General features: G+C 43.8%; 2 protein-coding genes across 27 annotated transcripts in view; one reads left to right on the plus strand and one right to left on the minus strand.

Annotated features, from left to right (window-relative positions):
- Positions 1–9330, minus strand: part of LOC142948282 (uncharacterized) — a 37298-nt gene extending 27968 nt beyond the window's left edge. For 2 of the 8 annotated variants that reach the window (XM_076090213.1, XM_076090207.1), the window contains exons 1-3: positions 9186–9330; positions 6737–6804; positions 6344–6456 (exon numbers count right to left, since the gene is read on the minus strand). In XM_076090213.1, coding sequence (XP_075946328.1) covers positions 6344–6456; positions 6737–6739 — 116 coding nt within the window. In that variant the 5' untranslated portion in view covers positions 6740–6804; positions 9186–9330. Of the gene's footprint in view, positions 1–5147; positions 5277–6343; positions 6458–6736; positions 6805–9185 lie in introns of those variants that run through there. The other 6 variants (XM_076090215.1, XM_076090208.1, XM_076090209.1 and 3 more) reach the window with 5 other exon arrangements.
- The window catches only part of rab11fip4b (RAB11 family interacting protein 4 (class II) b), a 51511-nt gene that overhangs the window by 18298 nt on the left and 17067 nt on the right, over positions 1–16146 (plus strand). Inside the window, exons 1-2 of one of the 19 annotated variants that reach the window (XM_076090194.1) lie at positions 9560–10020; positions 10307–10456. The exons of 12 other annotated variants lie outside the window; for them this stretch is intronic. In XM_076090194.1, the coding sequence (XP_075946309.1) occupies positions 9943–10020; positions 10307–10456 (228 nt within the window). In that variant the 5' untranslated portion in view covers positions 9560–9942. Of the gene's footprint in view, positions 1–9559; positions 10021–10306; positions 10457–13153; positions 13335–13919; positions 14996–15332; positions 15548–16146 lie in introns of those variants that run through there. 6 more of the 19 variants (XM_076090195.1, XM_076090205.1, XM_076090203.1 and 3 more) reach the window with 6 other exon arrangements.

Below are 16146 nucleotides of genomic sequence, written 5' to 3' on the forward strand. Positions count from 1 at the left end.
AGTGTAACTTTACATGACTTTTACTCTGACTTTGAGCTTCGAGTCTCTCTTCCTGTCCCCGTGTGAGTGAGTGAGTGTGTGTGTGTGTGTGTTGCCAAATGTCCAGACCGTCTGTTGGTGAACCCAGGTCACCTCCTGCCAGGAGCATCTGGATGGAGAGCATGAAGCATGAGCTTTTACTCACGAGCATACCTGCATCACGTGATTGCATCAATCACCGCATTACCTCTCCAATCTATCTTTGAATGAAAAATGTTAAAATATCACAGATTAACTCCACTCAATCTGAAATTTTCCAGCCTTATTTTTAATGGAAATTAAAATGATTAGCAAGTGTCCGTGTGTTTGAAAGCGATGAACAAGACTGTCCTCCCAGGAAGAACGACAGCATCAGTTGTTTCAGCAAGTGTCTAAAAATGACGTATGTTTAAGTGACAAAGCCGTAGGAATTATGACGGGAACACAGAAGGAAGCCAGGTGACGTTTTTACCGGGTAAATTGGATGGGTCAACAAAACATTGGACTTCAAACTGACATGACCCCAATCATTCCCTCACCTCCATGATGATGGAGGTCCTCTAACCGAAACCACAATGTTTCTGTAACCATGAATACATTTTATTTTTAACCTTTATGGAAGGCACAGACAAATGATGATGTCCTGCCGATAGGGGGCGTCAGATCAGAAGATGTCGTTCTAGAGGGAGACGTATTTTGCCATTTAATCTGCAGGACGAAAGACAATGTTGGAATAAAGACGAACTATATGTATGTGCTTAAGCAGCTGCTTTGTCCTTTCCGTCTATCTCCGTGTGTTCATAGGTGATCTATTCTGGCCTATTCCTTTTTTTGATGACGCCTCTCTGTCTTAACGCTTTGCTTTGCCATCACTTTTAGCTGTTTATTACCAAACAACTTCTCCTTATGTCCCCGTTCTTGTCGTTGCGCGCACGACAGAACAGACGGGACGGCGTCGCAGTGCTCAGCAGAACGTTGTGCATGTGGATCATCTACATTGTTGCAAACGTAGAACACGGATCTGCAGTCATATTTCTTCATACAGTTGTCTATATAAAACACCAAAACATATGGTCAATACTCACCAGTGGATGGACACTCAAATACATCATCAAAGCTGATATGAGAGTGTACTGTATGTATGTTTATGCTCTACCGCAAGGTCGGACAGGAAATCGGACTGCTAATGGTTCTTTAAGGTCATTGGAAAAAACGTTACATCCCACTCTCTTCCCTCCTTAATTTGCTGTCACTCTCCTCTCATCTCTCTCCACCGTTATCTCCCTTGACCAGTGCTGGAGGTCTGGGTAAAGCTCTGCTGTCCGTCCGTCCTGTTCTCCATAGTTAGTGTCTAGACCCTGTCTTCCTCTTTTCAAAGCAGATAAACTGAATTGCTTGCAACAGCACTATTGCCCCCCCCAAATCTGAGCCAGCATTTCTCATGTTGCTCAAGTCCAGTGTGTAAACCCCTCCACGCTACCCCTGTTACCATCTTTCCATTTTCTCACTTCCCTTTCTTTCTACTTTGCTGCTCATGTTTTATTTGGGCCTTGCCCGATTAAATCATTGATTTTCTCCACAAGCTGTTTAGATCCTCTCATTCTTTCCCTCTCTTTGCAGTTATTTTGTTTCTTTGATCCACATTTTCTCCTTTGTTTTAGTCACTAGCTTTCAATCAGTCCACGCACCCTTTTTTTTTCTTTCTCCAGCATCACTTTCTCTATTCTTCCCTGTCATCTTTCCTCGCTGTTTCTCTCTCTTTTTTTCTCTTTTACTCCCTCGTTTTCTGTCTTTCATGTTTGTTTAATTAGGTCGCTGATTGTCCTGTGATGTGTGGACTGAATAGAGAAGTTGTCACAAGAGGTCAGTTCTGGATCACTGCCTCCTCCATAAACAACACAGATAGACACACACACACACACACTCATACTCAGAGTGGGAGTTTATTGCATCGCATCACACTTGGGGGTTGATTCACCAAACTGGCTGGAAATTACCTCAAGGGTCACAAACCTTTTAAGGGACTAAATTGTTTTGAATTAAGAGAAGTGAGCCATTAAAAACTAGAAAGGTGCACTCAGTAGAGGGAAGATCTCTGCCAGGTGTGTCTGGAATGACCACAGCTGTAATGTTTGACTGAATGAATACAACCCATAACTGGCCAACCACCCCCCCCCCCCCCCCCCCCCCCCCTTCTAAACAACAATGGGCTGTAAGGCGTCGTAAAACACACTTCATTCAAACTCACAAACAAGCGGCGATGTATGCAGGCAATCGACTCGAAGTAGTTGTAACAGACACCACGTAGGATCTTACCAAAAACTAAATTAAACTCACCCAGCTGTGTGCCCACGTAGCAGCGGCTGAGTTCCACCGATGTACTCAGCAGCGTTTGTGCTGGTAGTTTAGTTAGCTGTTAACCAAACACATTCCAAAACAATAAAAGTGAGCAAACTGTTTTCCCCCACTGAGCACTCAGCTGTGTTATCACTAGCGGCCTCTACCGGCTGGGGGCTTGTTAAAAGTAGTGAGTTCGGAGTCAGCAGGCAGTTAATGGCACTTTAAATCAGGCAATAAAAGGTGTTTTGAGAAAGTGTGAGTCGCTGCAACCACGAGAGGTCCTAGAACACGCACGCAATAACTGGCCACCCGAAATATTATGCAATTTGCTGCAGCAGAATGCGAATTTAGCAATGGACGGAGGTGCACACTCACTTATAAACGCGACAGATCGCATGATCCTCCTGGCAAAGATAGTGAACAAATCACCTACTGATTTTTTGATATTTTGTTACACCACTATCAATGATGAGTGACTTAAAATTGTTTCAGCACCGACTTCTTTCAGCTGTTAGAAGGTAAACTGGTGAACAGCGCATGTCGCAAGTTTACAAGGCAATTTCACACACAGATGTTGCCTCCACCTAGGTGGTTGCATTGCAGCCATAAAAGGAAGTTTAACGCTTGCACCAACTGTTTCAACAGGTGTTTCACCAAAAAACTGCATCCTCCACAGTGTCGTAACAGGGCGACGCACAAAAACGCACAGCAACCTCACAGCTGGCTCAAATCCTTTTTGTGACAGGAAAGGAGTCGTTCTGGTGTAAACGTTTACCGAGACTGGAACAGACACAACACTGCTGCAATGCTCGCTGGGCAACTGGAACGACACCACAAAATAAAACACCGCGGTTAAAACGAAAATGACGCCGGCTGCAAAGTACCACAAAGATGTGAAAATGGCAGCAGTCTTCATTCATGATTACAAATGAATTTAAAGCGTCCAGTTAGGAGAAAAGACCCGTCATCATTCATCTCTCTGCAAAGTGTGTTTATATGCCATGAGCTTGGTCAATAAGTCCTTCTTTATGGTTCAGTGTTTCCCTTCCGTCAGTCCTAATTAGCAGCCATTGTCTAGTTTCATTGTTTCAGTTCAGCTCACACCGAGCACCTTTTCTACCCACGGTAACCTTTTAATAAAGGAAGTGAAAACCTCCACTAAACCACCGAACATCCTGCAGAAGCTCTGTAACGCTTCCCCTTCATCTTCATCTGCAAATAACTTTTAGGTGGTGTTGTAACTTACAAATGCAAATCTTCAGAATTTTTTTTCTCTTTCTGTTTGTCTCTCTCTCTCTCTCGCTCTCCCCCTCGCTCTCCCCCCTTCCTGTCTGTTCTTAATCAGACTTTGACTTCCTCATTGATCCCTCTGTCACTTGCTGTCCCACTGGTCTAGTGGTGATTTGATAGATGGACGTGCCAGGCGGTGCATCGATCATCAGGCTTTGATCTGACGTCAGTCACATGTTAGCCGGGCCCGCTCAGCACGCCGACTGAGAAGACTCTTGTGTGTTGGTTTCGTCTCTTTTCACCAACGATCTATTTGTTGCTCTCTTTAACGTAGCAGACATCAGCATACCACAGCATTGCATTGGCTCACATAGGCCTACATGGATGAAACAGCTGTGAGGCATGCTGACTCATAATTAGTTTGCGCATAATGGAGGCTTGGACCGCATCCATCCATCCTATTTGTCATCGATACCCGCATGCCAATTGGAAATAACACAAAACGTTGTTGTGATTTGCAGCCAAGAGGCTTATCTTAAAGTCCTCTATGTTGCCCAACAGCGTATAAACATAATTAGAAGTCAAAACTCCACCTAAAATTTAAATAGAAAGAAAAGAAAGGGAACATTTTTGAAAAAACAAGTTCTTTGTCATAGACTTTAAGGTGTCTGTTTACAGGGTTTTGTACTCGTGATGACTTGGAAGACATGTGATCACACTGCAGCGGGGCGCTCCATTACATTTGCATCGTCACTGCATACAGTCCACTGTCACAGTTCTTATGTGGGTGTGTGTTTGCATACCACCCTTCAGGTGCGTATACCATCCTCTCTAATCGGAGTGTGTTGTATACCTGTCCCACACTCATAACCGTGTCAGAGTACATTGTGTCCTTCCATAAACAGATGTTTTCTCACCATGCGAACCGTAATGAATCCCCCTCCACAACCGGGGTGTGAAATTTCCCTGCAGGCAACATTAACCCAGTAGCCTGGCTTCACTCATGTTACAGCCATATAGTCACCAGTGGATAGACGTGTCCTGCTGGAGGAAGTCAGGCTCATGCTTTACATATTTCACCTGCAGGATTTCTTCAACATATTACTGGATATGTTGCTACTTATGTTTCATTTGAACTACAATCCTGTGAAAGCTGATCAACCCTTGTTGTTATGACTATGGCTCATATTTTTCGAGACAGTATATGTTGTTCTTACTAGATCTGCAGTAGCAGGAGATAATATTGCATAGAGGTCCATGAAATACTGCGCTACTGCAATTTCTGTACGTTCAGATTAGATTCAACTTTCTTATCATTACACAGAGTACATGTCATGAGACAACAAAATGGACTTTAGCATCCAAACAGAAGGGTAAAAAGCAGTTAAGTGCAGAGTATACAGAATGAACAGTAATATCTAACTACAAAGCAAGGAATCTGTGTGTTCTTCACATATCTCCAGAACGGTTCCTACAATCTACTTCACACTTGTCGGGTGTGTTACTGGGGACCTCATGGAGTGCTCTGTCGGAATTTGGTGCAAATTGTCCGTTCTGACCTTGAGTAGCTGTGACTTTTGTGAGTTATGCAACTTTTGTCGTGGCAGGTGTGTTGCTCCGAAGGGAGCGCAGTGTCGAGTGCGAAGGCCGATTATTCACACCGTTCTGAGCGGTATTTTCAGTGGGCACTGCATATAGAGAATGACATGAAAGGGGAAGATATAAATACACTATGAACAGTAGATATGCAAAATAAACAGCTGGAGGGATGATATGAACACGGTGGTAACAATAAAGATCTGACAATTTTGCATGGATTAAGTGCAAGAATAAGTCTGAGGAGATTTTTTTCGATCCTTCTGTATAGGTACATTTGTGCGAATGTGTCTGTTAAATAGAAATTTCTTATTGAACAGATGTATTCATCGTCTACATTTTTCAAACGTCATCTTCGACATTTTCAATCACGTGTGCTGACACTCAGTTATTCACGGTCAAGCCCGGCAAACTCAAGAGAGCAGCAGAAGTGATGCCACATATTTCAGCCTTTTCAATCGCTCGCTCGCTCTCTGAACTGAACCCCTCCTCTCACCTCGCCTACATTGTCATTGTTGCGAATCTCACAAAGTTGTGCAGTTGGTGCTTGCATGTTGTCAGATCTCGGGCTCTGCAACAGATGCCAGCTTTGCATCCACTCCAAACCTGTATAATGATAACTATGGCGTCTGAAGTGTAACTAACACTTCAAATTATGCGCCGTTATCAATAATGCCCGATCATTCGAAAGAGACCTAATGTACTTCTCACAGGTAAATGTTGAAGTACTCATGTGTGGCAGTGCACAAATGCATGTTTACGGCTGATGTAAATCTGGGCATGAATTTTGACTTTTTCACATGCCAAGTTTTTCGGCATTCACAGCACTCGGCCCAAAAAAGCAATTGGTTGGTAGTATCTGTCCTCGTTTATTCTCCCCTCCCTCTCTGACTCTATGAGGCCTCTCCCTCCCTCCCTCCATCCATCTCTTCCCCCACCCTCTCTCCCTCTCTATCATTCGTCTTGCTGCATTGCGAACCCCAGCAGCTGATTGAGAATCCCCACAGAGCTGTTTCAGCTGCAACACGCACATTTAGTTGTTTTTGTAATTATTACTACTGTATGTGTGTTTGTGTCTGCTTTAGCACTGCGTCCATTCGCCTGTGAGAAGTTTGATGCAGATTTCTCAACTACCACTATCTCTCTTTGTGCCACCTACCTTAATGCAATGATGTCTCCTCCTCTCTGAATAGGGTTGACATAACTGTGATAACACTTTGTGAAAGCTCGTAGTGAAAAGCAGGCCCTCGGTCCATGACTGTGTGTCGCCGTCTGAATGAGGCAGGTAGACATGAATAGAATTGTAAATGGCTTCTTTGAAAAGAGGGGGGAAAGGGGCCAGCCCTCTAACAAATTGCACATAAACAAATAGAAGCAGGCCATTGGTTGAGCCGCTGCCAACATCTTTTAAAAATGAAGGAGAAAGAGAGCAGGAGGGAGAGAGAGAGAGAAAGAGAAAGGAGTCTGTATGAAGGGTGCATTCCTTTCCACATAATCAGGTTTTATTTGGCTCCCTCAGCTTGTATCATATCTCTTTCTTCCTCTTTCTCACCATCTCTTCCTCTCCATCAGCATGAGACTTCTCACAGCAAGCGCCAGGACTCGGGCATCGTCATCTCTCTGACACAGTGGACGAGAAACAGAGATTGCGTGAGTCATGAAATCGACGCCGAAGCACTAAAAATATGTCAACAGGCGGAAGAGAAAGGGCAACAAGTTCACAGACATTTCTTTGTAACTTTAGTCAAATTATGATTATGACTTTCGGCTCAGCCGCCGTCAGACTTACTGGAACAACACGTGAAGCGATGAAACCTGAGCTGACACCGTACAAACAAAAGCGTTGAAATGCACACCCAGAAAACATGTGATTTTATGACAATACAGGTTAATATAATTTATATATATATATATATATATATCACACACACAACCGAAAAAACAAAAGCACAACAAAATCCGTCTGTTATTTATTTCAAGTGGCACAGAGACAAGAGGGGATTTATTGCGATGGCAGTGGAGTGTGTGTGATTTATGTCTCCACAGTGCGGGGAACAGGTCCTTCAAATGAAAGTAGGACAGCAGAAATATGGCAGGCAGGGAGGTTCTCCGATGACAATGTTAAGAGAGAGCGGATCACGACAGCGGCGTGTTCAGCCAGGCACAATGATGCAGAAATATGGCTGAGAAATGATTCCCAGTGAAACATCAGCTTGTTTGTCATCAGTTCTTTATAGTGTGTACAGACAAACACACAGAACACAAATATAATAGATTCAGATTCACAGGTGCATTTGAACGATAATCCAAATGAATTAGCCATTCTTAGACCAAAGTAACAATAATTAATAACTTATTAACAATAATAAGTGGCGCGAGACTTCTCCCTCCGCCTGTGTTGCTTTGTGCAGCACAGCTGAAACCAGGTCATCTTGTTTTCTTTGTGGTAAATGTATAGCTGCACGCAGACGCAGATACACCGGTTGTTAAAGCACGCTGATGGCGTTATCTAACCAATGCTCAATACGCAATCGATACCGTCGTATCGCTGTAACCTCCATGTGCTCCTCATTTTCAGTTGTGGCCTATGACGCTGTGAAGTCGGCTGGAATTTGAGTGTCGGAGCCACGTTCACCTTCTCACTGTTAGCTCTACTGGGGACAGACGCCACCAGAACAATAGCGGCACACGTGATGCTCGCATTTAATAAGAGGAAGCCGGGGCTCTCCAAGTTGTTCTCTGTATCCCTGACTCCGATAAGAGTGTCTGGTCAGCCTCCGACTAGAATAGGGCCCATTTAAAAGATACAAGTGAGGAGCAGAGCATAGAGGGGCAGCCGAGACGATGATTGAAATGCCCTGCGGAGCTGAGATAAGAGTTGAGAAAGAAATGGCAGTAAACACTACGGAGAGCCCACTCGAAGAACATTTCCCCCACATTTATTCAAAACTTCCTCTTTGAGGAATAGATTAAATGCTCAAGGGCACATCAGTAAGACCTTAAGTTCTGTGAAATTATTTAGAAATGTAGAAGAAATGGCGCGGCATAAAAAACAAGTTGTTTTTGTAAGATTAGCAAAGCAAAAATAGTTTTGCTTTTAAGAGAGGCTGGTTCAAAGGGAATAAGTTTCCCTTCACCCAGCAGTGATCCACTCTTATAAATATGAAGGATTTGAGTTTTGGCACATCATTTCTTAATTATTACATCAATACAACACATTGTATGTAACTTCTCAGGAATTATGAAAAACTGCTTCATGTGTATACTGACCGCCACACATTTTTGAAAGGATTTCATAAGATATTTGAGGATTTTCTCCACTTTGAATCATATGATCCTACAAAAAAATATAAGTCTCTTTCATTGGATTAGCCAGACTCTCAGTCTCCAACTAATATGTCGCTGGATACTGAGTTTATGTTGGAGCGGAGGAATGCAGTTCTTACAATGATATGAGATTGGATTTTGGTTATTCTAATGCCGTGTAGGGCTGCAGCTAAAAAATACTTCCATTATTGATTGATCTGTCTGTTATGTTCTCAATTTATCAGTTGATTGTTCAGAAAATGTCAGAAAATATTCATAATTTCTTAAAGCCCAAGTTTCCATGTTCGCATGCTGAAATGCTAAATTCAATGCTTGTTTTATTTCCTGACCAACAGTCCAAAACTCCAGAACAAAGACATTAAAATAAATAATATAGAAGACTAAGAAATCCAACAAATAGTCACATGGGAGGAGCTTGATTATTTTTGGAATTTTTGCTGGAAAAATAGTTAAACAATTGATGGATTATTGTACAGGTACAGATTAATTTTCTAATCGATTAATTTACTAATTGTTTAAGCTCTTAACTATAAGGATACAGCTTGATGTCCTTCTCTGATTTGAAATGAAGAACAGTTGTAGTTATAGTGAAGTGAGGTGAACGAATGCCTCCAGCTGCTCTGCCATCACCTCTCTCTCCTCTCTAATGCTTCCTCCCCCCTCTTTTCTCTTACCATTGTGACCAACCAGTACTCGTCTTTTCTTTTTGACCCATCTTGTGGACTCTGCTGCATCACTGAAGACAAACTGTTTCAGTCTAAAGTGACAACAGTCCGCTTCCTCCCTCCCTCCCTCCCTCCCCCTCCTCGCAGCCCACACAGGCACTGGCCTCTTCCACAGCAGAGACTCTCACACACTGATGCGGGCAGGGCTTGACATGCAAATATAGCCTGAGTAGGCGGCAGCCTGCGAGCAGAGTGTGCAGCAATGTGAGGACTCTCACAAGCCCCGCCCACAGAAGCCAGTTGCTAAGCAACCCCGCCCGCAAGGGGGGGGCGGGAGGAGGAGGGGCCGTGAATTCAACAACTGTTGCCTGAATCTGAGCTCTCACTGTGAATGCGAGTCGGCCGGCGAGCGCAGTCAGCGAGGGAGGGAAAGAGCGTGAGGTGCAGAGTCTGTGCTTGTGTGTGTGTGTGTGTGTGCGTGTGTGTGTGTGTGTGTGTGTGTGCAAGCGAGTGTGTGTGAGACGCCCAGCAGCCGGCGCAGTGTTTTTAAAGTGAACGATACATCCGCTCCTCTGCCTCTCTACTTTGGACTAAACCACTAACAAGGACTCACCCTTTGGACTATCCCGACTCCACTTGCCTTTAAAGGGAACACCTGTGTGTGTGTGCGTGTGTGCGTGTGTGTGTGTGTGTGTGTGGGTGTGTGTGCGTGTGTGTGTGTGTGTGTGAGAGCCGAGACAACGGACTTAGCCCCGGTGAACAGTGGATGACTTCAGTGGAAGAGGGTTTCGCTGGTGGGAAGAGGGGGACTGCCGACCATGGACTCCCCTCACTAGTAAACGGGGTAAGCAAACCAGACTGCACGCAACCAGCTGGAAAAATGGGGCTGATGAGAGACCACTTGACAGAATGAGAACAAAACAGAGACTCAATAGGGGGACATGAGGGTTTTGGTGAAAGAGAGGCGTAAACATTAAGGAAGCAGGGATAGTTTGTATGTGAAGGGGTGAGTTAAAAAAGGGGGGCAATTCGACGGCTGTGCAGAGTCCATTGTCCCCCCCCCCCAGTTGAATGTGTGTGTGTGTGTGTGTGTGTGTGTGTGTGTGTGTGTGTGTTGTTGAGCCTCACAGCCTCCCTGTCTTGCTCAGCTGTCCTCGCGCTGCTCTGTCCCGTCCCTTCTCATCCCCGTCTGCTCTCCACTGCGCCCCCTCATCACCGTTTCCTCTCCCGGCCTCAGTCGCCCGGTGGCTCATCGGTTGCGGCTCAACATCTCTCTGATGGTAATCGAATTAATTGGAAAGCATCGGTGTCCACAAGGAGAAGGCAATGACAGAGGGCGAGTGAGATCAAAAGACGTGTGCAGGGAACCGGGCGCGTAGCACGGACAGGACGGGAAGGACAGAGGAATAGCGTCGGTCTGCTGTCTGATGGGAGAATGATGTTTGGCACTTAGATATAAGAGAGCGTAGGCTGTGATTCATCATGTGTTTTTAAACATCTTCACTGTAAATACTCCCGCTCGTTAGGTGTAAATCAAGTTATTCCAGTCTGCTAATTCAGGCCGTAGTTCAGAGAAAAAAGGGGAAGTTTATACCTAAACAATCCCGTTGACTCCACTGCAAATGTGTTCTGTAGACGCAACACACACAACAGGGCTGAGGAATGGTTTCATTGTTTTTAAAGAAACTTCATTTGCTACCAGAACGTTTTTTGCTGTTGCAAATAATATTACAGTAAACTATTAAAAATGTACAATGTAACGGATACTTATTGTACCTTGTGATATCCTTTCATTGGTCCAAAAATAGAAAGGCAAGGTGAGTTTTATTTCTATTGTGAGGATGTCGATGGCAACACGTGACGTCTAGTCGTTTTGAATGCTCCTGGTCTGCGACTGCACATTACATGACCAGATTAACTCTTCTTCATCCGAGCAGGAAATTCTCTGTCGATTGTCTCGAACAATAACAAATACATAAAACTTCTATTCGTCCAATAAAGTCACTTTGCTTACGGTGATGTAGTTATAGCTTTTTTCCCCCCAGTTGTTTGATTATGTTTCCTTTAACAAGATCGACATTCAGCCAAGCGTCTTTGACAGTGCAGCAGTGTGTACACCAGGACTAGAATAACTAGATTAACATGCAGTGCTGAGCTGTACAGGGTGAAGGGAGGCTAATCTGCATGAGTTTAGAACAGTCACTCCTTTCTATGATGTCCGTCATACAACACATTGCTACTGAGAGAGAAGAAAGACTAATCCCCAGACGAAACAGGCGATTATCTTTAACACGCTCACATTTTTCTCAAGTCATTTATTGTCTCCGAACTTCTTTATACTTGTTGTTTCTCCTCTTTTTTTTAAAAGAAAATATTTAAAGTTGTTGTTGGTGCAGAATTCCAAATCACAAAAATTCACAGGCAATGGCTGAAAAGGGGCCGGGTCCCGACCACCTGCTGAGGGGTCTGCCACTAACCGACACTGAAAATGCCCCCATTCAACGGCCGGCAGCAGGAGAGCTGACAAACGGGCTCTTAAGAGAAAGACAAAGCACTTTGTGAAAGACTTTCTTTTCTTTTCACTGGACATGAGTTTGATGACGCAGAGAGGACAATCGGCGCGCTAGACACAACACGATGATAGAGGACAACATTTGAACGACGTGCAGCTAAATATGAGTCGGGGCGTTGTGCGAAGATAAAGCTAATTTGACTAATCTTTCTCTGACAGTAATCATTAGCAGCAGCTGCATTGAGCTGTCGTACGCTGCCTGCTGGAGTCTGCTATAAACGAAGCACAGTCATGACCTTAGTTTCCCTTCTACGGGTTAATGCCGACTCCCTTGTTTTGATGTGAAGAAGTAGCACTTTTTGTTGAAACAAACTGCATGTAGTTGCCAAACTGAACAAAGAGTTCAAAACAGGTGGTTGGCACACAGAAATGCAAGTGCACTTATAACCCAACACGCACCTGCCTGCCTGGTGTTGACAGCTTCTCTAAATTGCATTTCAATATGTCAGTGATACTGTGAGGCTGACATTTGGGTTTTTTGGAACGCGTGCACCGACAAACAGGTCGGTGAAAATTAGTCGAGACCGCAGAGAATACCGCTGGAGGGCTTTGCCGCCCAAAAGTTAAAATATTTTAAATTTTTGCCGTTGCACCGGAGAAAGTTGTTTAAGTTTAGAATAGAATATTTAGAGAAAGCTGCATTTTATATACATGCATTACTAGAATAATACTTAGTATCTTATGTAGTAGATGCTAAATGTTTTTATTTCACCGTCACCTCGGCGTCAGCCATTGGTTTGTGGACTGTCGTTTTGAAGCCTCAAGTTTGGCAAGTTTTGCCGTCGCCATCTTGTTTTTTTTTTTTGCAACCAGGCATGTCACGAGAGGGTGGTGCTACGTACAACCGAACGCTGAAGAAGACATTTTAGGCGACCAAAATATTACAATGAACTGAAAACACTGTGAAAGACTAAATGAACATCAGAAGACTTCAAACTAGCGATTGAGCAGCTCCTTGGTTTAACTTTTCGACCAGATTCTGCCTTTTTTCTGACAAACAGACTTGGAACATGTAGAACATTGTCAGCAGGATACAAAGACTGCTTTGCACTGCAGCTCTGTCATCCACAAGAAATAGAGCTAAAGTGCTTCGTCATGTGCTCTGGTGTTTTTTATTTTTTTGTAATTACAGATGCAGTACGCACATTGATTCAGTTTAATCGCTCATAATCAAGGGATGTATTTCAAGTTATCCTTGTTTACCGGGCCTACTCTATATACAGGTACACACCCACACACACATGCAAACGTTAGGATTCAAAAACCTGTCCCCGCTAACATCAACTGTCACATCGACCTCCTTTTAAAAAAAATACACAATAGTACTTGATGAAGTCAGAATTAGCCAAAAATAAACTCACTACTTTCCTCATCTTTTCACGGCCATTTTATTTTTATTCTGCAGATTCAGAAATGAGGAAACACATGCAGTCACACTGTTTCACCTGTTGGGGTTGCTTGGGTGTTTCATTGAGGACTCCTTCACACAGTCTCCAGTGTGCGGCTCCGGTCCCTCCCTTTATTGTTCTTTGTCCACTGCAACATTCCTGGTAGTCCACAGCATCCACCTGTTGGGGGAAACAAAGGTGTGTGTGTGTGTGGTGCGTGCGTGTGCGCGCGTGTGTGTGTGTGTAATGCTTTTATACACGTGTAGTTGTGCTTGTCAAGCTGTACTAAAAAGCTCCAGTGCTCATGTTTGACTTACAGTTTTGACTTAAATATGAATGAGCAGGGAGGAAGAGAGGGTTTAATTGACAATGGGGAGTCTCAGGTGCTTTGTGTGTGTGTGTGTGTCTCATTTGCTCAAAGTTTCACACAGTGTTGACTTAACGAAATGGTCGAGAGAAATATGAGTCATTACTTCCCCTTTGTGTAATGTCTGCTTTGTGTGTGCATTCGTAGGAAGAGTATTGCTCACCATAGGAGCTGAATAATACAGACACGCAGACAGACACATGCACATACACACACATTGACGTGGTGTTTCGGGAAAACTGGTATTGAAGCAATCGATACAGGCGTGAATATGATCATCACTCAACAACTGAAGAGGCGACATGTGAACGTTAGGGTTAACAACTTGCTCTTGATTTTATTATAGATTAATCTGTTATTATTTTCTCGATTAATTGAAAACAACAAGACAGCGACGGCCAAAAACCAAGATGGCGGCGCCCAAAAAGCCAAACAAAAATACCATGTTGAAGTCGCATAGCTACGTCCACTTCTTCTATACAGTCTATGATTTGTTTACAACATGTCAGAAGAGTCTCACCTGGCAAGTTTAAACGACAAAATATTAAATTAGATGTTAGATATGACAATCCCCACATTTGAGAAGATGGAACTAGAAAACGGTTGGAATTTATACTTGAATTACTCACATAACTGACTAATCAAGTAATCATTTCTGCTGTTTTTGTACACATTTGTGAGTCAGAATATCCTTCTATGGTTCTATAAAGCCTCTTATGCCCTCTTGTCCCAGAGCCTCTTGTTACCAGCCGGTGGGATCTGAGGCTCAGGACGGCAGAAGCACCCACCAGTCACACAGTCAAAACGCTGACTATCAAAGCAGAGCAATCTACTTTTTGGGGGAATACTTCTGTGGTGGCAGCAGTCGAGCAGCTCAGGCTTCAGAAGAATGGGAGAAAGAGAGTAAGAGAGGATGAAATGAACAAAGAGAGAGACGGAGATGTAAAGCCTCTGCAGAGAAACGCCTGTTCTCTCTGGAGCTCAAGTCTGACAAACACAAGCACAGAGACCGCTGTTCTTTCTCTGCTGCCTCTCTCGCTCTCGCTCTCCCTCAGTCCATCCTCTATGTTCTCTCCCTCTTTCAATTCGACCGTCACTCTTCAGCTCAACCTTCTGCTTACTCCCACTAAATCAAAGCTTCATCAGTGTGGATCGATCCAGTCGGTGTGATCCCTCCCCGCACTGGTGTTTTTGTCCTCCTCCGTGTTTACTCGTGATTGTGCAAACTGAAAACTGAAAACTGAATGAAACTATAGTTGAAAGAAAATAGTTCCTACGTGAAATAGCTCACGAGGTCTGTGGGTTATCTTGAGTAACCGGGTCAAGAGAGAATTGTGAGTTAAAAAAAAAAAAAATCATGGCACTTTGAGCAACACGAGCCAAGTGCCATATAGTCCCATTATATTGTAGATGGCAGATATCTGTACAGCTGATATCGCCATAACTAGGCAACTCACACCAAAACAATCTATACTGATAAACAGCACTACAGGTAAGAGGAAACATGTGTATCTTTGATTTTGTGGTAAACTGTCCCTTTAAACGTTTCAAATGCAAAACATTTGAAGTGATTTAATGAGGATCAACCCGCATCACAAGTTCCCTTGATTCTTGTCTTTTATTGATTTTAATGTTGTTTCGTTTTGTTTTTTAATGGAAAAATTCTGTAAAAGTCGGAAACGAGTTCGAAAAAACCTCCCCCCCCCCCCCCCCAAACGATTATGATAAACGAGTGAAACTTAATGAGACAGTTGTGGGAATTTCCCTCTCCTGACAGCTGAGGAAATAAGACATTCAGGTTGCACCGCTCTTGTGTGTTTTACATTTAGATCAATCGGACCGTGAAACGCATCGTCATCCATGTAATTCTCCACTCTGCCAGGAGGCCTGATTAGTGATTTGTTCAGCACTAAACCGGTATTGACCCTCAGCACTCGGCATCGACTAAAGGGGTGTGAGGAGAGGCGGATGGAGAGTCTATCTTTTTATTGACGGCTGCAACGGCATTGCCATCGTCCAACCCCCCCCACTAATTGGCCTTTCAGTGAGTAATTAGTTCATATCACTCTCCACGAGTGTGTTTTGTGTGAGTGCATGCAAGCTTTGATTGTATACGAGAGTACTGGCACTGCGTTTATGTCGAGTATGTGTCAAAACACTTGGCCAGCGAGATTGTTTCCGGTTCCGATTGTGAAGAAGAGAGTGAAGACAACGGAGAGAAAGAAATAGAATGAACGCAATCATTTCTGCAGCACAACGACAGAATGTGCCCTCGCCCATTAGAACGACACAGCACATCTGGCATTCAGTCTCCTCCAAATAACGACTCGATTTCACTCGACTTCCTGAGACTAGCCGTTACAGTTTGTGCCTCTGTGATACGCATGTCCATGAGGAATTTGCATCGTGTATTTATTTGGATGTTTTCCATGATTTGACTGCCGGTCACGTCAGAGGAAACAAGATTGCAAGTGAATATGAGATATGCGTTCGCCTCCCGCTCAAACTTTCTCTTGCACAGACGCACACATGAAAAATATCGTGTGCCGGCCTCGCTAGCAATCGCGATACAGTGACTTAATTTGCACCTCACAATGTTCGGCTCCGTCATCCTCCACAGTGTTGCTCAACCACTGCAGCATG

This window comes from Anarhichas minor, unplaced genomic scaffold, assembly GCF_050575085.1.
Source record: "Anarhichas minor isolate MPS153535 unplaced genomic scaffold, ASM5057508v1 ptg000012l, whole genome shotgun sequence".
Taxonomy (NCBI): Eukaryota; Metazoa; Chordata; class Actinopteri; order Perciformes; family Anarhichadidae; genus Anarhichas; species Anarhichas minor.